Genomic DNA, 20,686 nt, shown 5'->3' with positions numbered 1-20,686 from the left:
AATAATAATTAAGATTAACGTAATTTATTAATTAGTAATGCAGGTGGCACTGTGGGTTAAACCACAGAGCCTAGGACTTGAGGATCAGAAGGTCACGACTCGAATCCCCGTGACGTGGTGAGCTCCCGTTGCTCGGTCCCTGCTCCTGCCAACCTAGCAGTTTGAAAGCACGTCAAAGTGCAAGTAGATAAATAGGTACCGCTCCAGCGGGAAGGTAAACGGTGTTTCCGTGCGCTGCTCTGGTTCGCCAGAAGCGGCTTAGTCATGCTGGCCACATGACCCGGAAGTTGTACGCCAGCTCCCTCGGCCAATAAAGCGAGATGAGCACCGCAACCCCAGAGTCGGTCACGATGGACCTAATGGTCAGGGGTCCCTTTACCTTTACCTAACCTAGTAATTAATATATAAGAAACGAACAAACAGGGCAGGTAAGGATGACATTTGGGGCGGGATGGAAGTTGTTCGAGCCTCAGGCTGGTTTGAACCTCCCTGAGGGGCAACTCACTGATTTTCATCCAGGTCTCCAAATTTGCACAGGTATGGGAAGTTATTCCGGATGATCTTGAACTCTTCCTGGGAAATGTGCCCATCTCCATCCACATCAAAGTTCCTGAAGACGGACTGAAAGGAAGATGGGGGTTACAGTTGGAAGCAAGACATCACTGAAGTGTACCCAATATAATCACCCACACTGCCCCCTGTAAATCCCTGGCTATGTTTCTACCGCTCACCCCTCACCCTTGGATGACAAGGGAGTCTAAGGAGTGCTAAAGGAGGAGAAGGAGTTTGCAGAGAAGCCATATGTATTATTTGCATCTGTCTTCACAATGGAAGATAGGAGGGCAAATCCCTGTGCCCAAAATTGAATTGAATTTTATTATTTCGTTCACAGACCAGTTCTAGCCCACATACAATATCAAGGAAGTCATCCCTATGTATCATAGGGATACATTTGAATTTGCAATTAGGTATAACAGGGACAATACAGATACAGCAACAGTTAAAAATTATATAAATTAAAACTTAGTCACTAAAATATAACCTAAAATTATCATTTAAAACCTTAATCATTATGATAGCACAGCTTGTTCCCTAAGTTTTATGTCCAAAATGATTTTCACAAGAAGGGAATGTGAAGAACCGAGGCAAATAACAATGGCATGAGACAAAGTTTGAGGCCTTGGGGACAAGATAAATAAAAATCACTGGTTCTGGGTAGCATTCCCACACGAGTCCTCAAAGAACTCAAATGTGAAATTGCTCAACTTTTAACAAAAAAGTCACTTGTCCCTACGATGAGCCTCCAGACCTGAGGAGCCTCTAATGTATTATCTGGGACTCAGCAAACAAAATGTTTTAAGTGTGCTATAAAGTGCATTATACAAATGTGACACTAGATGGCGATAGTGAGCTATGGCAAAATATCTTTTTTTCAAAACGTTTTTTTAAAAAAGCATTTTCACAATGTTTTTTTTTATATGTGTCTAGATTCCTCCTGGATGTAACCACCACCAGGATCTTCCTCTGCACACCCTTCCCTCCCTCTGCTACTCCCCACCCACCCCAAGTCCTACCTCAACCATCTTCTCAATGTGCTTCCGCACAATCGCCTGGTCCGGTTTGGGTTTGGGCACTGATGCCCACTCCTCAATGACCACGGGCTGGGGTGGGGGGGTGGAGGACGTGGGGCTGGAAGGCTGTGGGAGAAGGAGAAAGTGAAACTATTCATCCATTCAAAATATTTCTCTGCTTTCTTTTATTCCCCCAAGATAGCTTACATACTTAAAAAAACAACACCACCACCCTACAATATCCCATTCTCCAGAAATTTAGCCATTTTAAAAATAGCAGCTTCACAATCCAGAAACACACTTGTACAGAAGGAGTTTAAAAACAGAAGAGAAATGCCATTTGGAAAAAACAGCAGCAAGGAGATAAACCACGAAAACTCAGGAATGCAGCTCAGCACAAAAAGCAGGACAAAATAAAAAGAGCCCCGTGGTTGGATCAGGTCAGTGTCCGTCTAAGCCCAACATCCTGTTCTCATAGTGGCCAAACAGATGCCTCTTCTGGGAAACCCACAAGCAGGATCTGAGCACAAGGGCCCTCTACTCTACTGGGGTTCCCAGCAGCTGGCATTCAGAAGCACTGCTGCCTCCCAATGTGGCAGCAAAAGAATAGCCATCAAGGCAGGTAGCTGCAGATAGCCTCCTCGTCATCCACAAATCTGCCCAATCCTCTTTTTAAACCATCCAAGTTGGTGGTCATCACAGCTTCCTGTGGCAGTGAGTTCCGCAGTTTAACTGTGTGTTCTGTGAAGAAGTCCTTTCTTCTCTCTCTCTCCCAAACCTTCTAATATTCAGCTTCATTGGAAGCCCACAAGTTCTAGTATTACACGACAGGGAGAAGTAACTTCTCTCTGTCCACTTTCTCCCTGCCGTGCATGATTTTATAAACTTCTATTGTGCACACCTCTTACCTGCCTTTTCACTAAACTAAAATCTGCAGGGGCCACATGTGCTGCATTAAGAGGCAGCTGTCACTGGGGTGGAGCGCAGAAGGGACACGAGTCCCCCATGTTGGCCTTCATTATAGTTTGTCCAAGGAGAGAGAGAGAGACATGCTTTTATCCTCATTACACACCTGGATGAAGGTGAGATGGAGAGATGGAAGATGCTCATCCAACCACCCTCAGCCCACTTCAAGGAGTAGCCCTTGAACCCGGGTTCCCCACACCCTTCAGCAACCGCACCACCCTGGCTCCCCTGATGGCCACCCAGCTCCTTGGGTCCTAGTGCTCTGGCCAAGAGACCCCCCCCCTTGGGCAGCCCCTGACCACCCCTTCTAGGCAGCACCCCTGGGGCTGCCCCACCACCAGCTGGTGGAAGGGAGGGAGGGACAGAGCAATTTGTTTCTGGCCTGTGACAATTTCTCACATGCTCATTCATAACTCCCCTTGTTTTCCGCTTCTGCAGCATTCCACGATTTTTAGGGCACAAACTTTTGTACTAGCGTCATTTTTTCACAAAATACACAATTTTTTTTTGCATTTCTCCCCTGAAATATTAACCGTCTCCTGAAAGACCATAATTTGGATGAACTATATTATGCAGTTGATTAAGATTTTTAAAGGATCCACGGAGAGGAGGAGGGAAGTCCTAAGATTTGGAAAAATCTTGTTTCATTTCAAAATTTAACTGTGTTAATCATGTGATTTATTTTGTAAAACAATAAAAAATATTTCCAAAAAAAGAAAAGAAAAATATTTCTCCTGCGTTTTACCCTAAAATGCAGCACTTTGCGTCTTCTGAGCAAGAGCTATATTGCTCAATTTGGAGAAGTGCGGAAAAGCAAAGGGATAAACGGGTTCAAATCTGCATGTCAATCCACAGGAAGTGCAAAGCCAGGTTTGCTTTGCTTAAAAGTGCAGATGGGACAATTTTTTTCAAGAGCTGTCGGTGGGAGTGGGGGGAGGTGGGGGCAGAAGGAGAAGCAGCAGCAGAGCTCGATCGCAAACATACAGTTGTATCCGGTGGCTTCTGTTCCCTGACCACAGGAAACGGGTCCCCAAGGGAGGAAGCCTGGGATAGGCTGGGAAGGATGGTTAAATTCAGGCCCCAACACCATCCCAGCATTAATGCACACAGATATACACGTACACAAACACACACACAATATACCCCAGGAGGCAGTGGTGGCCACCATAGAACTGCAGAGTTGGAAGGGACCACAAGAAACCATCTAGTCCAACCCCCTGCAATGCAGGAATATTTTACCCAACGTGGGGCTCGAACTCACAGCCCTGAGCTTAAGAGTCTCGTGCTCTATCTACTGAGCTATCCCAGTTGCACTTAGATGGCTTTAAAAACAGGATTAGATAAATGCATGGAAAGAGGTCTTGGTAGCTACTAGCCATGATGGCTCTGCTTTGCCTTCATAGTTGGAGGCAGTGATGCCTCTGAATACCAGTTGCTGGAAAGGGCAGGAGGGGAGAGGGCTCTTGTGCCCAAATCCTGCTATGCCAGTTTCCCATTAGGGCATCTGGCTGGCTGCTGGGAGAACAGGCTGCTGGACTACGTGGGCCACTGGCCTCATCCAGCAGCACTCTTCTGATGTCCTGATGTTCTTACACTGCTCAGAACTGATCCTTATGGCCACTGAGTGTCCGAGTGTGTGTGTGTGGCATAAAGGTAAAGGGTCCCCTGACCATTAGATCCAGTCTTGGCCAACTCTGGGGTTGCGGCGCTTATCTTGCTTTATTGGCAGAGGGAGCCGGCGTACAGCTTCCGGGTCATGTGGCCAGCATGACTAAGCCGCTTCTGGTGAACCAGAGCAGTGCACAGAAACGCCGTTTACCTTCCCGCCGGAGCGGTACCTATTTATCTACTTGCACTTATCTACTTGCACTTTGACATGCTTTCGAACGGCTAGGTTGGCAGGAGCAGGGACCGGGCAACGGGAGCTCACCCCTTCGTGGGGATTCGAACCGCCGACCTTCTGATCAGCAAGTCCTAAGCTCTGTGGTTTAACCCACAGCGCCACCCGCGTCCCTGTGTCTGTGGCATATCTCTGTGACTAAAAAGCTACCCAGGATGAGCGCCAACAATCTGAACATTATAAAGAGGGTAGAGGAATTCCTTCTGGGTTGCTATTGAGAAAGTGATGGTTGGTTGATGAAGGACCTTGTGGGAGAGGCAGGGAAGGGAACATCTTCTAGGGTGGAAGACTGGGAGAAGAAAGGGAAGCTGCTAGGTGAGAGCTGGGGGAGTCCACCCGTTTCTCCGAGAGATGAGAATTAAGATCGAACCGAAAACACCAAGGTTAGATGATCCTCAAGGCTCTTTCCAACTCTACAATTCTATGGTTCTATGACTTTGCATTTTCTTTTCTCTTTTTTCCTCATTTAGATCAGTTTGGTTTTTTATCATACTGTATTATGACAAAGCTTCAGTTAAAAAAAAAATTATGGAAAAATGAGAGGGTAGAAGAATTCCTTTTGGGGTGGGTGGGGGGCAGAAAGGACAAAGTGGAAACCCAGGTTTTGAACCATGGCTCAATGGCCCCAAACTTGCTTTCCAGGTCAGGCTGACACCTCTGAGCATGTGCAGAGTCTGGCAACAGCCCTTGAGCCCCCAACCCCTCCCCACCCCAGAAGCAATCCTTTGCAAGACATTACCCGCCAGAGAAAGGAGGGCACAGAGAGGACAGGGCAGTCGCAAAAGCTTTACCTGAACAGTGGCTGATCAGAGTTGGGCTTTGGGGAGAAATAATTCTAACAAGGCTGGAATGTTCAGCTGAGGTCTCTTAAGGGAAATTAAAGAGCAGGAATCTTGTGCAAAGTTAATTGTCTGGATGTGCTTAACATGCACAGGGTTTTGGTTTTTTAGGGGGCTGGATATGCAAATAGCAGCCTTGGGATCCAGGAGTTTAACTCTCTGAAGGTGCTAGTTGCATCTCAAGGGAAGATTCCCTGGGAGCTGCTGCAGCATCAGTTGGAAATGCAAAGGCAAGCTTTGGAGAGGCAGCTCTTGGCAGGGAGAGAACATGGTACCCACCCATCCCCGCAGCAGGGCTGCTCAGGTTTTCTTTTACTTTTAAGCCTAGTTGGGCCCTCCTAGAGTTTGGAAGGTGACTCCCTCCACCCCTTCCCTGACGTTAGCAGGTAAAGAAGATTGGGAGGAATTAAAGGCAGCCTTTTCTGCAGGGGGCAAGCAGAAAGACAGAAGCAGACCACCTAGCTCAGGCCTCCTCAACTTGGGGTTTTCCAGATGTTATGGACTACAACTTCCATCAACCCTCCAGACAGTGTGTTGTCGGGGGGGCTGGTGGGACATCTGGAAAGCTGCAGGTTGGGGAACACTGGAAGTTTGATTGACAGCTGCCCCAGCAGAGAACCCTCCTTTCTTGGGCTGCCTTTCAGATGCCAATAATAAACAAGTGCCTTGTTGGATGCAGGAGAGAGGAGAGCTGATGTGGGAGGTCACCCCCTAGAAGTGCTTAGTAATAATAATAATAATAGTAATTTATTATTTATACCCTGCCCACCTGGCTGGGTTTACCCAGACACTCTGGGCAGCTCCCAACCGAATATTAAAAACATGTTACAGCATTAAACATTAAAAACGTCCCTAAACAGGGCTGCCTCCAGATGTCTTCTAAAAGTAGGATAGCAGCTTATTTCCTTGACATCTGATGGGAGGGCGGGCGCCACTACCAAGATGGCCCTCTGCCTGCTTAGGCCTTTTCTCTGCACTTGACTCTTTGTACGTAAAGTATTGCAAAAAAGTGCCCTGACTCTCCAGGTAAAACGTAAAGGTAAAGGGACCCCGGACCGTTAAGTCCAGTCGCAAACGACTCTGGGGTTGCGGAGCTCATCTCGCTTTACTGGCCGAGGGAGCCGGCGTACAGCTTCCGGGTCATGTGGCCAGCATGACTAAGCCGCTTCTGGCGAACCAGAGCAGCGCACGGAAACACCGTTTACCTTCCCGCCGGAGTGGTACCTATTTATCTACTTACACTTTGACATGCTTTCAAACTGTTGGCAGGAGCAGGGACTGGGCAACGGGAGCTCACCCCTTCGTGGGGATTCGAACCGCCGACCTTCTGATCAGCAAGTCCTAGGCTCTGTGGCTTAACCCACAGCGCCACCCGCGTCCCTGACTCTCCAGGTGCCCCTCCTCAAAAAGAAAGCAGAACCCAACAAGCAGAACTGACCCTGGACCTTCTTGCCGTACAGCAGGGGTGTTGTTAGAGGTTGGACCTGGAGTTCTTGCAGCGAACCCCAGATCTCCTCACCCACCCACCCTTTTCAGAACTTCAAAAACTATTATTTGCTCATAGGAGACTGCAAAGCACAGTGTGGATGTGATGCCGCCCACCCTGTTCATTTCTCAGTGGGTAGAGCATGTTAATCTCAGGGTCGTAGGTTCAAGCCCCAAGTGGAGCAAAAGATCCCTGCATTGCAGGGGGTTGGACTAGATGACCCTCGTGGCCCCTTCCAACTCTACAATTCTATGATTCTATATAAATTAAACATAGGCATACTTGTTACTGAGAGGGGATACGATAGCAGGCTTCAAATATCTGAAGAGCTGTCACTGGGAAGACAGAGCAAGCTGGTTTTCTGCTGCTCCAGAGGGAAAGACCCCAACCAACGGATTCAAATAACAAGAAAAGAAATTCCAACTAAATATCAGGAATAGTTTACGGGGGGCAAGAGCTGTTTGACAGTGGAATGGACAACCTGGGAAGGGGATGGATTCTCCTTCGCTGGCGGTTTTTAAGCAGCAGTCAGATGGGCATCTGTTAAGGCCTCCTTAGCTGTGATTCCTGCATTGCAGAGGGTTGGGCTAGTCAGAGGTCAGCAAACTTTTTCAGCAGGGGGCCGGTCCACTGTCCCTCAGACCTTGTGGGGGGCCGGACTATATTTTTTTGGGGGGGAGAACGAATTCCTATGCCCCACAAATAACCCAGAGATGCATTTTAAGTAGAAGGACACATTCTACTCATGTAAAAACACACTGACTCCTGGATTGAGAAGATGATTGGGCTGGATTCGGCCCCTGGGCCTTAGTTTGCCTGCCCATGGACTAAATGACTCTCGTGGTCCCGTCCAACTCTGCGATTCTATGATCCTGTGCCTTTAAGTGCTTTGTAACTCTTGCTGCCCCTGTCACAGCAGTTTCTGCTCTTCCCCCTTCCTCTCTCCAGATGTCAAATCCATTTGCAATGCTCATGTCATGCTCGGCTCCCAAGGAGGCCAGAGGGGGTCACTCAGGGTCACGCCAGGGATAGAAGGCGCTGCCTTGTCCTGGGCCATCGACCAATGACCTGCCCAGCCCAGCAATGACTCCCCTGCTCTTCCTCTTTTTCCGAACAGTCTTTATTTATGCATTCTCAGTAGTAAATACAGACTGATGGTCTAATTCAAAACAGCTCCCTCTTCCCCTCTGCCTCCTCCCCCGTTCATTCCATATATACAGTGGGTTTTTCCAGGGAGACGCAGGGGTACGCATACCCCTAAACATTTTGTGAATCTAAGTTTGGCCTCATTGAGGGGCAGTATTTCAATATTCAAAAAGAGAGTACCCGTAAACATTTTTTAAGAAGAAAAAAAAAAGCTCTGCGCATATATACACACACACATATATTCCTAAATGGTCTGCTGCTCTGATCAGCTGGGCTTCTGAGGCCGAGGAGGCTCTTCCCAAGAATTTCTTCCCTGATCCTGAAATTGAGATCCTGGGGATTGAACCTGCAGCCACCTAAATGCAATGGCAGGGGCTCCACCATGGAGATATGAGGCCAAGGCCACAAGCGGCAGGTCGAGGGCTCAGACCCCAAAAAGGAAAGATTGTGGGGTTTCACAGGTTCTCGCCTGGGCACGAGCCACACCTCTCTCACTCTCTCTCACTCTCACTCACACACACACATGTCCCTGATTGATTGATTGATTGATTGATTGATTGATCGATTGATTGCAGTTATATACCACACCCTTTTCTCCAGACAGCTGAAGGTAGCAGCATACATGGTTCTCCCCCTCTCCTCATTTAATCCCCCAAACAACAACCCTGTGAGGTAGGGTTAGGCAAGATGCAGGGACTGGCCCCCAATGTCACCCAGTGAGCCTCATGGCTGAGTGGGGGATTTGAACCCTGGTCTCCCAGGTCCTGGTCTGACACTCTAACCACTGCACTGCACTGTCTCTCAGCTGGCAGTTACAAGGTGGCAAGGGGATGAGGGAAAAACACACACACACCCCTCTTCCACTGCCATTTCCCACACACACTAGGGCTGCTTTGATTCGGGCCCCGTCTCAATCCTGCCAGTATCATCAGGGGCTTACTGTGGATTTGTTCCGGGGCTCCCGCTGCAGAGAGAGCTGGTAGATCTCCTCTTCTGTCTGGTACTGATCCAGGGAGACCTGAGACACACACAAAGCAGAGTCAGAGCTTGAGACTTGCTGTTTCCAATAGAAAATGTTCTGCTTGCCGGCTGACCTCAGTTCAGTCCACAACTAGCCTTGAAAGTGCCACAACACTTTCTGCTTCTCCCTTTCCTGCTAGATCTGTTGCAATCTTTCTCCAAAAACATCTAACAGCAAGGATGGGATCCCCACTGCTCAATGGAGGGCCCCCCTCACTAAATGGATATTTAAGTCCAGGGTGCTTCAGGGGCCACCTGAACCCTTATATCCCAGCTCAGTCACTGAGATCATCTGCAGGAGCATCATTGATCGTTCCCTGAGTTGGTGATGCTCATCAGACAACAACAAGAAAAAGAGCCTTTTGTACCACCAGCCCAGACCAGTGGAACTCCTTGCCACTGGAGATTCAGCAGGTTCCTTCTGTTTCAACCTTTTAAATGCCAGCAGAAAACCTTTCTGGGCTTTTCTGGCCAGGTCCATGCAGGTAATTACTGTAAGAACATATTCTCCCACAATGGCTAACTGAAGTCTCTTTTTAACTTTCCTACGGTTTTATTGTATGGTCATCTAGCCCAACCCCCTGCAATGCAGGAATCTTTCACTCAACGTGGGACTCGAACCTGTGACTCTAAGAGTCTCATGCTCTACCGACTGAGCCAAAATAAATAAACAAACAAACTTTGTCGAGGAAGTTTTGTAGGCCCCCATCCTGTTGCCTCAAATGCAACTGGGCTGCGTTGCAAAGGGAGACCCAGAGGCCACCGCAAGCAATTTGCATCCTCCCAAAATTGTGGGATATAACATCACAAAAGCAATCAAATACAACATTTCCTGTTTGCCCAGAGTGGACACACAGGATAATGTTGCTCCAGCCAGGTGGACTTCCTGTCACACCTGGTCTGGAGCATCCTCCCCCTGCTTGTGACCAGGTAGATATCTGGGCATGACCATGGCCTTGGAGACCCCATAAAAGGGCTGGTCACGCAGCCATCTTCCCCTCTCTCTTCCCCCCTCTCACTTTCTTGACTACCTTCCTTGATGCTTTTGCTGTGTGCTTGTTTCTCAGCCAGCAGCACATGGGCTCATTCCTCACAAAAGGATGAATCCACACCTTTCTCTGTAACTGCAACTAAAAGCTAAAGCCTGTCTTCAGGATCATTCTGTAAGCCAGGCTTCCTCAACCTTGGCCCTCCAGATGTTTTGAGACTACAATTCCCATCATCCCTGACCACTGGTCCTGCTAGCTAGGTATCATGGGAGTTGTAGGCCAAAAACATCTGGAGGGCTGAGGTTGAGGAAGCCTCATGTAAGTAAACCTTACTTTTAAAGAAGACTGTTGTGTCGTTATTGTTTTTAAGAGGGAACTAAAGGGGATTTAGGGACGCGGGTGGCGCTGTGAGTTAAACCACAGAGCCTAGGGCTTGCCAATCAGAAGGTCGGCGGTTCGAATCCCCACAACAGGGTAAGCTCCCATTGCTCGGTCCCTGCTCCTGCCAACCTAGCAGTTCAAAAGCACATCAATGTGCAAGTAGATAAATAGGTACCGCTCTGGTGGGAAGGTAAACGGCGTTTCTGTGCGCTGCTGTGGTTCGCCAGAAGCGGCTTAGTCATGCTGGCCACATGACCCGGAAGCTGTACGCCGGCTCCCTCGGCCAATAAAGCGAGATGAGCGCCGCAACCCCAGAATCAGCCACGACTGGACCTAACGGTCAGGGGTCCCTTTACCTTTACCTTAAAGGGGATTTACCAGGAACAATCCAATCTGGACAAGCCACACTGGATTGCTTAACTCAAGAGATTCAAATGAAACTACTAGCTAGCTTCCTGCTATGTACAAGAGAATGTGCCCTGCTACTAGCTCACTAGCATGAGTGAGGAAGGATAATATTTAATCAATATATCCTCTCCTACAATCCTCAACATTCCCACAAAAATGACCAAGTGTCTTGATAGCTGAAGTGGGGCAGGGAAGAGATTGATGGGAAGGAACAACCTCTAAGCACTGGCATTCCAGGACCCCTCCAGGACTGGAAACTGGGGGGACACCCAAGGGCGGGGCCTGCCCTCCACATGGGGGCAGAAGCAGAGTTTACCATGAGCAGGTTGAGGAGGTCAGGGTTGGCCTCGAAGGGCGGACGGATGCTCTGGACCATGGCCAGCTCACTGAGGATGCTGAACAGCTGCTGCATCTTGTTCCCGTTGAGGCACTTGTGCGCCCGGTCCAGCCAGTCAGGGAGGGCCACGTGGACAGCCACCAGGTCCTTGAGGTGGACCCCCAGGATGGGGAACTTAAAGCCCACGCACTCGGCAAAGCGCCGTCGGTAGCGGCTGTAGTTCCCCACAGACGTCAGCAGTTCTGTCAGTGACTCCCAGACCTAAGCAGGACAGGGGAAAGCAAAGAGTCGACAACAACAGCCCCTTGAAGGCAGGCGTGAAGGAGGAGGAGGAGGCAGCCCTGCCTCCAGAGAAGCCCAGCCCTTCCCATGAGAGCTAGCCACCCACTTCTTCCAAATGGTTGCTATTCAACCAACATACGGGCAAATGTAGATAAGGCAAGTGAGGAAATGCCAGAGGTGTGGAGCTCTGAGGTTGTACTAGGGCAAGATCAGGTCCAACTTTTCCTACCAAGTGGACTGCAAGAGTACTTCAACATGGAACCCACACACTCCGAGGGTGGAGTGAGGCCAAAATTTGATTCTCCACCAGGAGCTCTTGTGCTGCCTTCCCAAAGCCAGCCAAGTGATGCTGTGGGATTTGGGATGGCGGCACCAGGCTCTGGCAGGGTCCTAGAGCCTTTCCACCTCCTCCTGAAAGCTGGGAAAGCACTAACTGGGCTTTGGGAAGGAGACAGGAGGACTCTAGGACCCTGCCAGAGCCCTCACGCCTCCTTCCTAAAGGCCAGCAGCTGGCTGACCCAGCCCCACAAATGAAAGATAAGGGTGTCTTTGCACCAGAGGGATGGGAGACAGAGTAGCAGGTCTTTAGGCAAACCCACCCACAGAGGACCTAAAACCCGAAGCATCAATCTGTTCCACACTCTCTCATCTCCCTTTAAGGATGGGGGGTGCAGACCCAGCCCAAGGAGGGGGGGCGGGCAAGAAAATAAGCAGCAACAAGAGTGGCAAGTGTGGAGCCTGCTGAGAGCCTCTGGCCAACAGATTCTGAAACCCCTGTGAGCTCCTTACACAGCTTGCCTCTCCCCTCAATGCAAAAAAGACTCACCACCACTACCACCTACCTTGGTGGTCTCCTGGCTCACGAAACTGTGGGTCTCCTTCAGGCGGGAGATGGAGCTGTGGCTGAGCCCCCCCACCACGGCCATCAGGGTGTTGAAATTCTGCAGCTGGAGGAGCCTCTGAGAGCAGAAGGAGAGGAGAAGTTGGGGGGGTTGAAGGGCAAGGCAGGAGAGGAAGAAATACAGTGGTACCTCAGGTTACAGACTCCACTAACCCAGAAATAGTACCTCAGGTTAAGAACTTTGCTTCAGGATGAGAACAGAAATCATGCTCTGGCAGCGCGGCGGCAGCGGTAGGCCCCCTTAGCTAAAGTGGTACCTCAGGTTAAGAACAGTTTCAGGTTAAGAACAGACCTCCGGAACGAATTAAGTTCTTAATCCAAGGTATCACTGTAGTGGGAAGCAGAGGGAGGAGCAGAGTCAACCCTCACCTCACAGTTTCAGTGGATGCAATCTGAAGAAAGACTTAACATTTTCTAACCAAGGTTCTTCTTCTCAGCAGCTTCAGACAACCGAAAAACACACATAGCCCACAGAGGGAAACTCCCCTTTTAACAGGAGTAACTGGATAGGTCACAGTGGGGGATATTTTTTGGGAGGAGGGAGGTTCCCAGGAAAGGTGGGGAGAGCAGGACACCCTGTCAGTTAGAGCAATTCAGATCTTTTAGCTGGGGAACCTCATTTTCATTTAATCATCCCTATTTTATTTTATTTTTACTATTGAAAGAAACAGCTCTTAGAGGGGGTGGGGAGCAATGTTTTAAAATAACACCCCTGTGCCACAATTTGGATTTCAAACAGCCTCTGCCCCTCTTGTTGCCTCTGATTTGCAAAAGAAAAAATGAAAAATCTGCAGGTGACACCCTCAGGCATTCAGAATTGTGCAAAGTAATCATGCCCGGCCAGTCACTCTTTCCATTATTATTATTATTATTATTATTATTATTATTATTATTACATCATCTGCATTTATATCCCAACCTCTCCTCCAAGGAACTCACGCTGGTTTACACAGTGCTTCCCCTCCTCCTCCTCATTTAACCCCCCACAACAACCCTGCAAGATGGGTTGGGCTGAGAGGCAGAGACTGGCCCAAGTGGGGAATTTGAACCCTGGTCTCCCAGGTCCCAGCCTAATACTAACCACTACCCCCTGCTGCCTCTCATCTGGAGTGGGGAGTCCCTGCTTTACCCCTACCTGAGGAACCTGATTTCCCAGCGTCCTAAGACATGCTGGAAGTCTCCCCCTCCCCGCCATCCCTAATCTCCTTGGGCCCAGACCCCCCAAATCAGGGGGAGTCCATGTGCAAAGTGCAGTAGCCCAAAGGCCGCTTGAGGGGAGCCCCAGGCCCCTGGATGCTCTTTGATGCCAGCTGTAATCTGGAGCAGGCGGTTTTGTGCTGCTTCTGGATCACCTCCCGCCCCCTTCTCAATCTCTGAATGTATAAATAGATATTTAGAGAGTCTCCCGTGTGTGCGCTTTCTCTCTCTCTCTCCTCTTCAAAGAAAAACGACCTAGAAAAAAGGTTGCTCTGAACTTCACACTGTCCAGCAGGGAGAGGCAAAGGGCCAGCAGGTTTGATTAATTTAGCTGCCATCCCCACTAATTGAGGCTCCGGGCTCCAGGCGCTCACGCTTAGAAACCTTTGGGGAGGTTGCCCAGAGGCAAGGAGCAGGAAAAACAGGGCAAGACCTGAATCACAGAACTGTGGAGCTGTAGAGTCCAGTCCAACCCCTCGCAATGGAGGAATCACAGCTGGGCTGATGTTTGTTTGTCTCTTTAAGGGGGAGCTCGGATTTGGAATTGGAAGAAACTTGGGTGGTAAATGCACCAGCTCGTGTTTGGTATATAAAAATCAAGACGTCTATCCTAATCTGGACTTGTCTGCAAAGTTCACAGTTTGGGTCCCCGCTGGGTTATAGGGCTTTAGGAATCGGGGTTATAAAATACAGGATCCGGGCTCTAGAACCTCTTACATAGGATGCTCAGTGATAGCGCAACACCTCAAGAAAAAGAAGAGTTTGGATTTGATATCCTGCTTTATCACTACCCGAAGGAGTCTCAAAGCGGCTAAAAATCTCCCTTCCCTTCCTCCGCCACAACAAACACTCTGTGAGGTGAGAGGGGCTGAGAGACTTCAGAGAAGTGTGACTGGCCCAAGGTCACCCAGCAGCTGCATGTGGAGGAGAGGGGAAGCGAACCCAGTTCACCAGATTACGAGTCCACCGCTCTTAACCACTACACCAAGGACTGCCTCTCACCAAATAAAACGTCCTGGACCCTGAGATCGTCCTCAGAAGCCCTTCTTTGTGTGCTTCCTCCATGTGAGGTCCAGAGGGTGGCAACACGAAAATGGCAGCCGGCTAAATTCAGGGGTTTTTTTTGTTTGTTTGTTTGTTTTGAGAGGCTCAAAATCAGAAGCAGGTGACAATCTCAAGAGGGTTGCAGAAGGCAAGGACGTTCCGGGCGCTGCCCTTTCTCACCTGAGCCACCATGACGAAGCGAGTGATGACCTGGGCTCGCTGCTGGGCGGTGGGCTTGCTGAGCACCATGAGCTGCACCCACTGGGAGACGCTGTTGAAGAGGGTGATGAAGCGCTCCAGGATGGGGTTGTCGACCGTGCAGCCATGCATGACGAAACTGTGGTAGTCTTGGAACTGGGGGGTGGGGGAGAGGGGAAAGCAGATCAGTTGAGGCTGAGGCAGGCCAGCCATTTGAATGGTGCCCAGATAGGGCCCAGAAAACAGCACATCTGTTTTAAAAACACCAACACAAACCCAGTGCGGCAACTAATATTTTGTACCTGAGCCTGCATATTTCCTCCTCCCTCCCCAATCCATTTTCCTTTCATGTCATGTATGTTTTTTATATATGGACTCTATACTGATTTGTAAGCCACCCTAACGGGGTTTTATTTTCTTAACAGCACAATAAAAAATATTTTCATTTAAATAATAAACACAGGGTGATGCCTGGAATGATGGCTCTTAGAGGATAAGGCTCTCAGTGGCTACTAGCCCTAATGGCCGTGTTCCACCTCCACTCCTGGAGGCAGGAAGCTTCTGCTGAAAGTTGCTGCTCTTGACTCTCAGGTCCTTCTCTAGGGCATTTGGCTGGCCATTCTGAAAAAAGGGGCTGGTCCTGCTCCCAGGGTCTGATGGGTGTGGGGTAAGGACACTCCTGGCTCTGTGGAAAAGCCAAGCCTGATCTCAGAGACCTGGATGGTCGTTCCAGGGAAAGGGAGGTGGGGTGAGAAGCAGAACACCGCCAGGAGGCCGTGGTGGTCACCAGCCTCAATGGCAATAAAAGAAGATGAGACAGATTCATGGAGGAGAGGGCTATTGAAGGTTACTTGCCAGAGCAGCTATGCGCTGCCTCCACGGTCAGAGGCAGCAATGCTTGTGGACGCCGGTTGCCAGAAACCACACAAGGAGAAAGGGCCCTTGCCATTGCCATTCTAAGAGGTGTTTGTGGTGAGTTCCGGCACCTCTTTTTCTAGAAAAATAGCACTGGGTTTGGGTTGTTTTAAGAGGGCTCATATTGTGTTTGGTGATGTTTGTGTGCCACTTTCTCTCCTAAAAAGCAGGGCATACATCAGTTAAATACAGTGGTACCGCTTGTTGCGAACAGGATCCGTTCCGGAGGCCCGTTCACAACATGAGCAAAATGCAACCCACGTCTGCGTGTGCACGGGTTGCGATTCGCCGCTTCTGCGCATGTGCGTGACATCATTTTGTGTGCATGCGCAAGCGGCGAAACCCAGAAGTAACCCTTTCCGGTACTTCCGGATCACCGCAGGACACAACCTGAAAACGCACAACCTGAAGCAAACGTAGAATAATAATAATAATAATAATAATAATAATAATAATAATAATAAAATAATTTATTCCCCAGCCACTCTGGGCGGCTTCCAACAAAACACTAAAATACAATAACCTATTAAACATTAAAAACTTCCCTAAACAGGGCTGCCTTTAGATGTTTTCTAAAAGTTTGGTAGTTATTTTTCTCTTTGACATCTGGTGGGAGGGCGTTCCACAGGGCGGGTGCCACTACTGAGAAGGCCCTCTGCCTGGTTCCCTGTAACTTGGCTTCTCGCAACATGAGCTATGGCTGTACCTGTGGCCCCACACAGCAACACCCACACGCGGAGGGTGGGGCGGGAAGGGACTCAGCCACTGCCACCTTCATGGATCTTACCAGGATCTTGCTGAAGGAGTGGTACTCCAGGTGGGTGAGGTGTTCGGCCAGCTCCCCCGACTCCAAGTGGTCGAAGAGAAGGGACGTCTTGCGCTTCTTCTGGGCCACCGGCTGGCGCTGTGTGACTTGCCTCTTCCACTTGTAGGTGGGGCTGGAAGGGGGACGCAAGAGTTCAGCCTCTACCTGGGATGTGCAAAAGCAGAGGTGGGGACCAGCTGGCTCCTAAAGAGTACTAAGGACCCGCCTGCCAGCCTGGCCCCAAATCCCTGGCGCTTGGGGAACTGCATGCCGCTGTTTTTCAGATCTCAGCCTTAAAGTCCCACCATGAGGCCAGTCCTGGAGCTTGCAGAAAGTTTGCATACAACAGAGCTAAATGCAAGGTGAGATTTTCCTTGGCTTCCATTAATTCCATTCCAAACCCCACAGAGGGAGCCACCACCAAGGAGGCCCTGCACTTGCTCCCAACTTGCTGAGCTCAGGGTTCTGGGGCAGAACTCGGTGGATGCCGCACACCTGGAATGCAAGGCTCACAGCCTGAGGTTCGCACACTGGAATGCAACCTGCCAGAACTTGAATGCAACCTGCCAGATGCAACCTGCCAGAACTTAACCCAGGGAGGACCGGGGGCGGGGACTGTTGTGGGGGGCCCCACGCTGTTTACCTACACGCTCTCTATGTCAATGAGGCTGCTGTGACGTTGGTTCCCTTCCCGGCCCAGAAGCTCCTTCAGTTCCTTGATCTGCTCAGCCAGCTCTGGGTTTAGGTCAAATTCCGCTGGGAACGCCGAGATCCAGTATCTGCCGGAACCAGGAGTGACATGGTCAGTGGCAAAGTCAGAAGGGGGCAGCAGATTGTCCAAGCAAGGAGGGCAGAAGACTTGCAGCCACCTCTCCACCACCCTGCCCCACACCCAGGCAGCCCTCAAAGTCCTGAAGTCCTGCAGGGTCACATGATTTTCACTGTGACCACCTTGCTTTGGGATGGGCCCAGAGTGGCTAGGGAAACCCAGCCAGATGGGCAGGGTATAAATATATCATCATCATCATTCCCACAGAACATCCATCCCTTGGGAACCACACCAGTATTGATAGGTTTTATTCATAAGGGAATGGAAAAGAAGAAGTAAATTTCAAAGTACGGTATTTTTTGCTCTATAAGACTCACTTTTTTCCTCCTAAAAAGTAAGGGGAAATGTATGTGCGTCTTATGGAGCGAATGCAGGCTGTGCAGCTATCCCAGAAGCCAGAACAGCAAGAGGGATTGCTGCTTTCACTGTGCAGTGATCCCTCTTGCTGTTCTGGCTTCTGGGATTCAGAATATTTTTTTTCTTGTTTTCCTCCTCCAAAAACTAGGTGCGTCTTGTGGTCTGGTGCATCTTATAGAGCGAAAAATACGGTAAGTTCGTTGGCGAGTGCACCGTTTGGATGCAATGTCATTTGCAGTGTGAATGGTTATTTTCTCAGTTACGCTTCAACTGTGAGGAACTTTCAAAACAGGAAGTCTCCTGCCTGACGTCTAAACTAAGAATCCCACCTGCCCTTCCTGCCGGGTCTCAGGCCCACCAACGGCTTCCTAAACTGAAAACCCCCAAATGTTACTTCCCCAACTTTCCACTCCCCAAACTGTCCAGACTATCCCCTTGTTTTCTCTCCATGGCAGCCTTCCCACAAGCCACTCCACCCTCCTGCTCCAGCACCTACCGGACCAAGTGGCAAGTCTTGACTTGCAGGGAGCTGTTTTCGGACCCGCGAGACTCCTGATAAGTTCAGGGCAGAGTTAAGGAGCAAAAGGGAAAGAGGGAGGAACTGTGTGCATGTTGTGGGGTATGGGGGGGGGGAATGGGGGTGTTTGAAACTGCAAACTATCCAATAGGTAAAGTAGAGCAAAGGCTTTGTGCTGCAGCTGCATCCAAGCTATTAAAATTATGATTGCAAAAAGAATAAATTCACTTCCTGCATGAAACTTGTACTTCATGTGAGGTTTCAGCCTTCATGCATGGAACTCGGTTTTGTCAGCAACCAGGCCCTGGGCTCTATTAAAGAGAGGTCTCCCATCCCACCACTGTTGTGGTTTTTAAGTGTGAAGAAGAAAGCACAAAAAATAATACGAAGAAAAGGATCCAGGACATAAAGAGAACAACTATGCACAAAAGGAAGAAAAGCTGGTGCAACAAGGGCCAGGCAATGGGTAACTCTGGAGAGATTCGGGTAAGGCTGTTAAGGGTGCTGGGAATTGTAGTTCTGTGAGAGGAAAACTTCAACTCCCAGAATTCTTCGCTGGGAATCTAAAGGCACTTTAGATGTATGATATGTACACAGCCCCAGCTACACTGCGGAGAGCGCAACTAACTACTTTTTTCATCATTGGGAGGGTAGGGCCAAAAGGCAGGTGCCCACATCCCACATTCCCCTTGTCCCCTTCCCCACCCAGCTTGAAGACATGGAAAACAACAGCCTGGCTGTTATTTTCCAAGAAGCAGATATTGGCAGCTTCCAGAGAGGAGGCACCAAACGCCCATAAATCATTCCTCTTCCACTGTGAGCTGCAAATGGAAGTGACTCTTCAAGCTTCAGGGGGCCGGTCACTTTTTCTGGGTGGTCATCATCCCGCAATGTTGCAGCCACAACAGGGCAGTGGGAAGAGAGGGAGGAAAGGTCCAGTATCCTCAACCTGCCTGGGTTGTTTTTGGCGGTGGGGATCCTGAGTGATCCATATGCCTTAAGTCCTTTGCTACCCCTGCACTAAGTGTCTTCTGGACATTATGGAACTGCAGCACCCATCACCCCCCCCCCCAGGAAGCAGGACTATGCTGCCTGGAGCAGACGGGAGCTGCAGTTCAAAGCACCTGGCAAGCACCAGGACGGGAAAACCTAGCGCAAGACATTTGCGGAAGGAAACATTGCTGCTGGCTGGGTGTGGGGATTGTGCCCGGCGGGCTAAGGAAGGATATATCTGAAGCAACTTGGCAGCCAGCTCTGAGGAAGGGATGTACCAGGGGTGCATCATGAGAAACATGCGGACCAGCTGGGGGTCTCGAACTTTGCCCTCATCGTCTGCAAAAAGAAAAAGAAATGCAAGTCAGAGCAAGTCCCTCCTGGGAATTTAACAACAACAACAACATCCTTCATTGGAGGTTTTTAAGCATTGGTAGGATGGGGATTCTTTAGCTGTGACTGCTGCATTGCAGAGGGTTGGACTGGATGACCTTGGGGGGTCCCTTTCAACTCTACGATTCTACGATTCCCCACTCTGTCTCTTGCTCCACAGGGCCCACAGCCACAAAGCCCACCCACCCCCACTCTTCTCTCCCTCCATCACACCCTGCACACTGTAAGGATGGCCAACATGGCGACCTCCAAATCTTTCAGACTTCAACTCCCAGCAGCTCCAACCAGTATGGCTGATGGTCAGCGTTGATGGGAGTTGTACTCCAAAGTGTAAGAACTTAAGAGGAGGCTGCTGGAGCTGGACATTGGCTCATCTAGTCCAGTTTCCTCTTCTCAGAGTGGCCAACCAGGTCCCCATCCCCCCCCCCCGTGGGAAACCCACAAGCAGGAATGGGCCACAACAACCACTGGCAAAGGCAATGCCTTTTGGGTACTTTGTGGGACGTTCCTCTGTTAAATGAGGTTTGCCCCCCCCCCCACACACTGCCGCTTTAAGGTTTCATGAGAAAAGTGAAAAGGCCTTTGCCTAAATATATATTCCCCTGCTCAATTTGAAAGCTTTTGAAAGCTTTTACTGCTGTCCGCTACCCCAAAGTAATTTTGTTAATGTGTTGGCCTTTTTTGGAGTGTTTTTATCTTTTGTTGGTGATGCCTGCTGCCTTGGGTCCCTTTTGGAACAAAGGCAGCTTCTAATAATGTTTATAGTCATAGATAAACACACACCCTTCAGTTCAGACCACTCAGGAGCTCAGAAGTGGGATCAAAGACCATCCAAAGAGCCCTGGAGCAGGAGCGGCAGCAGCAGCTGCATCAGGTCAAAGGAGGTCGTCTGGTCCAGCATCCTCTTTCCCAGGAAGAGGGGAGGATATGATGAGCACAGTTGCCCTTTCCTGCTCATCCTCTTCTGAGGCTCTGGTGCTGGAGGGCTTGTGCAGCACAATCACATCTTACGCGCATATAACTTTAGCGATTTCAACCACACGCGGTAGAGGGCTGGCCGGTTGAAACTACACAAATCAAATGCATGCACAGCAGAGAGCTTCAAAGCTCTTTTTTTGTGCCAGGTTTTCCCAGCGTGGAAAGTGCTTTTCATTTTCCAATACAATTTTTACCGAATTTCCAAATTTTTACAAATTAACTTTAAATCCAATA

The 20,686-nt window shown here is 49.6% G+C and overlaps 1 protein-coding gene across 1 annotated transcript in view; it reads right to left on the bottom strand.

Annotated features, from left to right (window-relative positions):
* The window catches only part of RASGRP2 (RAS guanyl releasing protein 2), a 42,738-nt gene that overhangs the window by 13,414 nt on the left and 8,638 nt on the right, over window positions 1–20,686 (bottom strand). The window contains exons 3-12 of the mRNA XM_083716578.1: window positions 19,296–19,420; window positions 18,068–18,123; window positions 17,033–17,164; window positions 16,368–16,518; window positions 14,648–14,821; window positions 12,168–12,284; window positions 11,023–11,304; window positions 8,849–8,926; window positions 1,575–1,697; window positions 506–621 (exon numbers count right to left, since the gene is read on the bottom strand). Of these exons, the coding sequence (XP_083572704.1) occupies window positions 506–621; window positions 1,575–1,697; window positions 8,849–8,926; window positions 11,023–11,304; window positions 12,168–12,284; window positions 14,648–14,821; window positions 16,368–16,518; window positions 17,033–17,164; window positions 18,068–18,123; window positions 19,296–19,420 (1,354 nt within the window). The remainder of the gene's footprint in view (window positions 1–505; window positions 622–1,574; window positions 1,698–8,848; window positions 8,927–11,022; window positions 11,305–12,167; window positions 12,285–14,647; window positions 14,822–16,367; window positions 16,519–17,032; window positions 17,165–18,067; window positions 18,124–19,295; window positions 19,421–20,686) is intronic.

Source organism: Podarcis gaigeae (genome assembly GCF_964106915.1).
Source record: "Podarcis gaigeae genome assembly, chromosome: 16".
NCBI lineage: Eukaryota > Metazoa > Chordata > Lepidosauria > Squamata > Lacertidae > Podarcis > Podarcis gaigeae.
The sequence above is the reverse complement of the archived record's forward strand: the minus strand, read 5'-3'. Positions and strand labels throughout refer to the sequence as shown.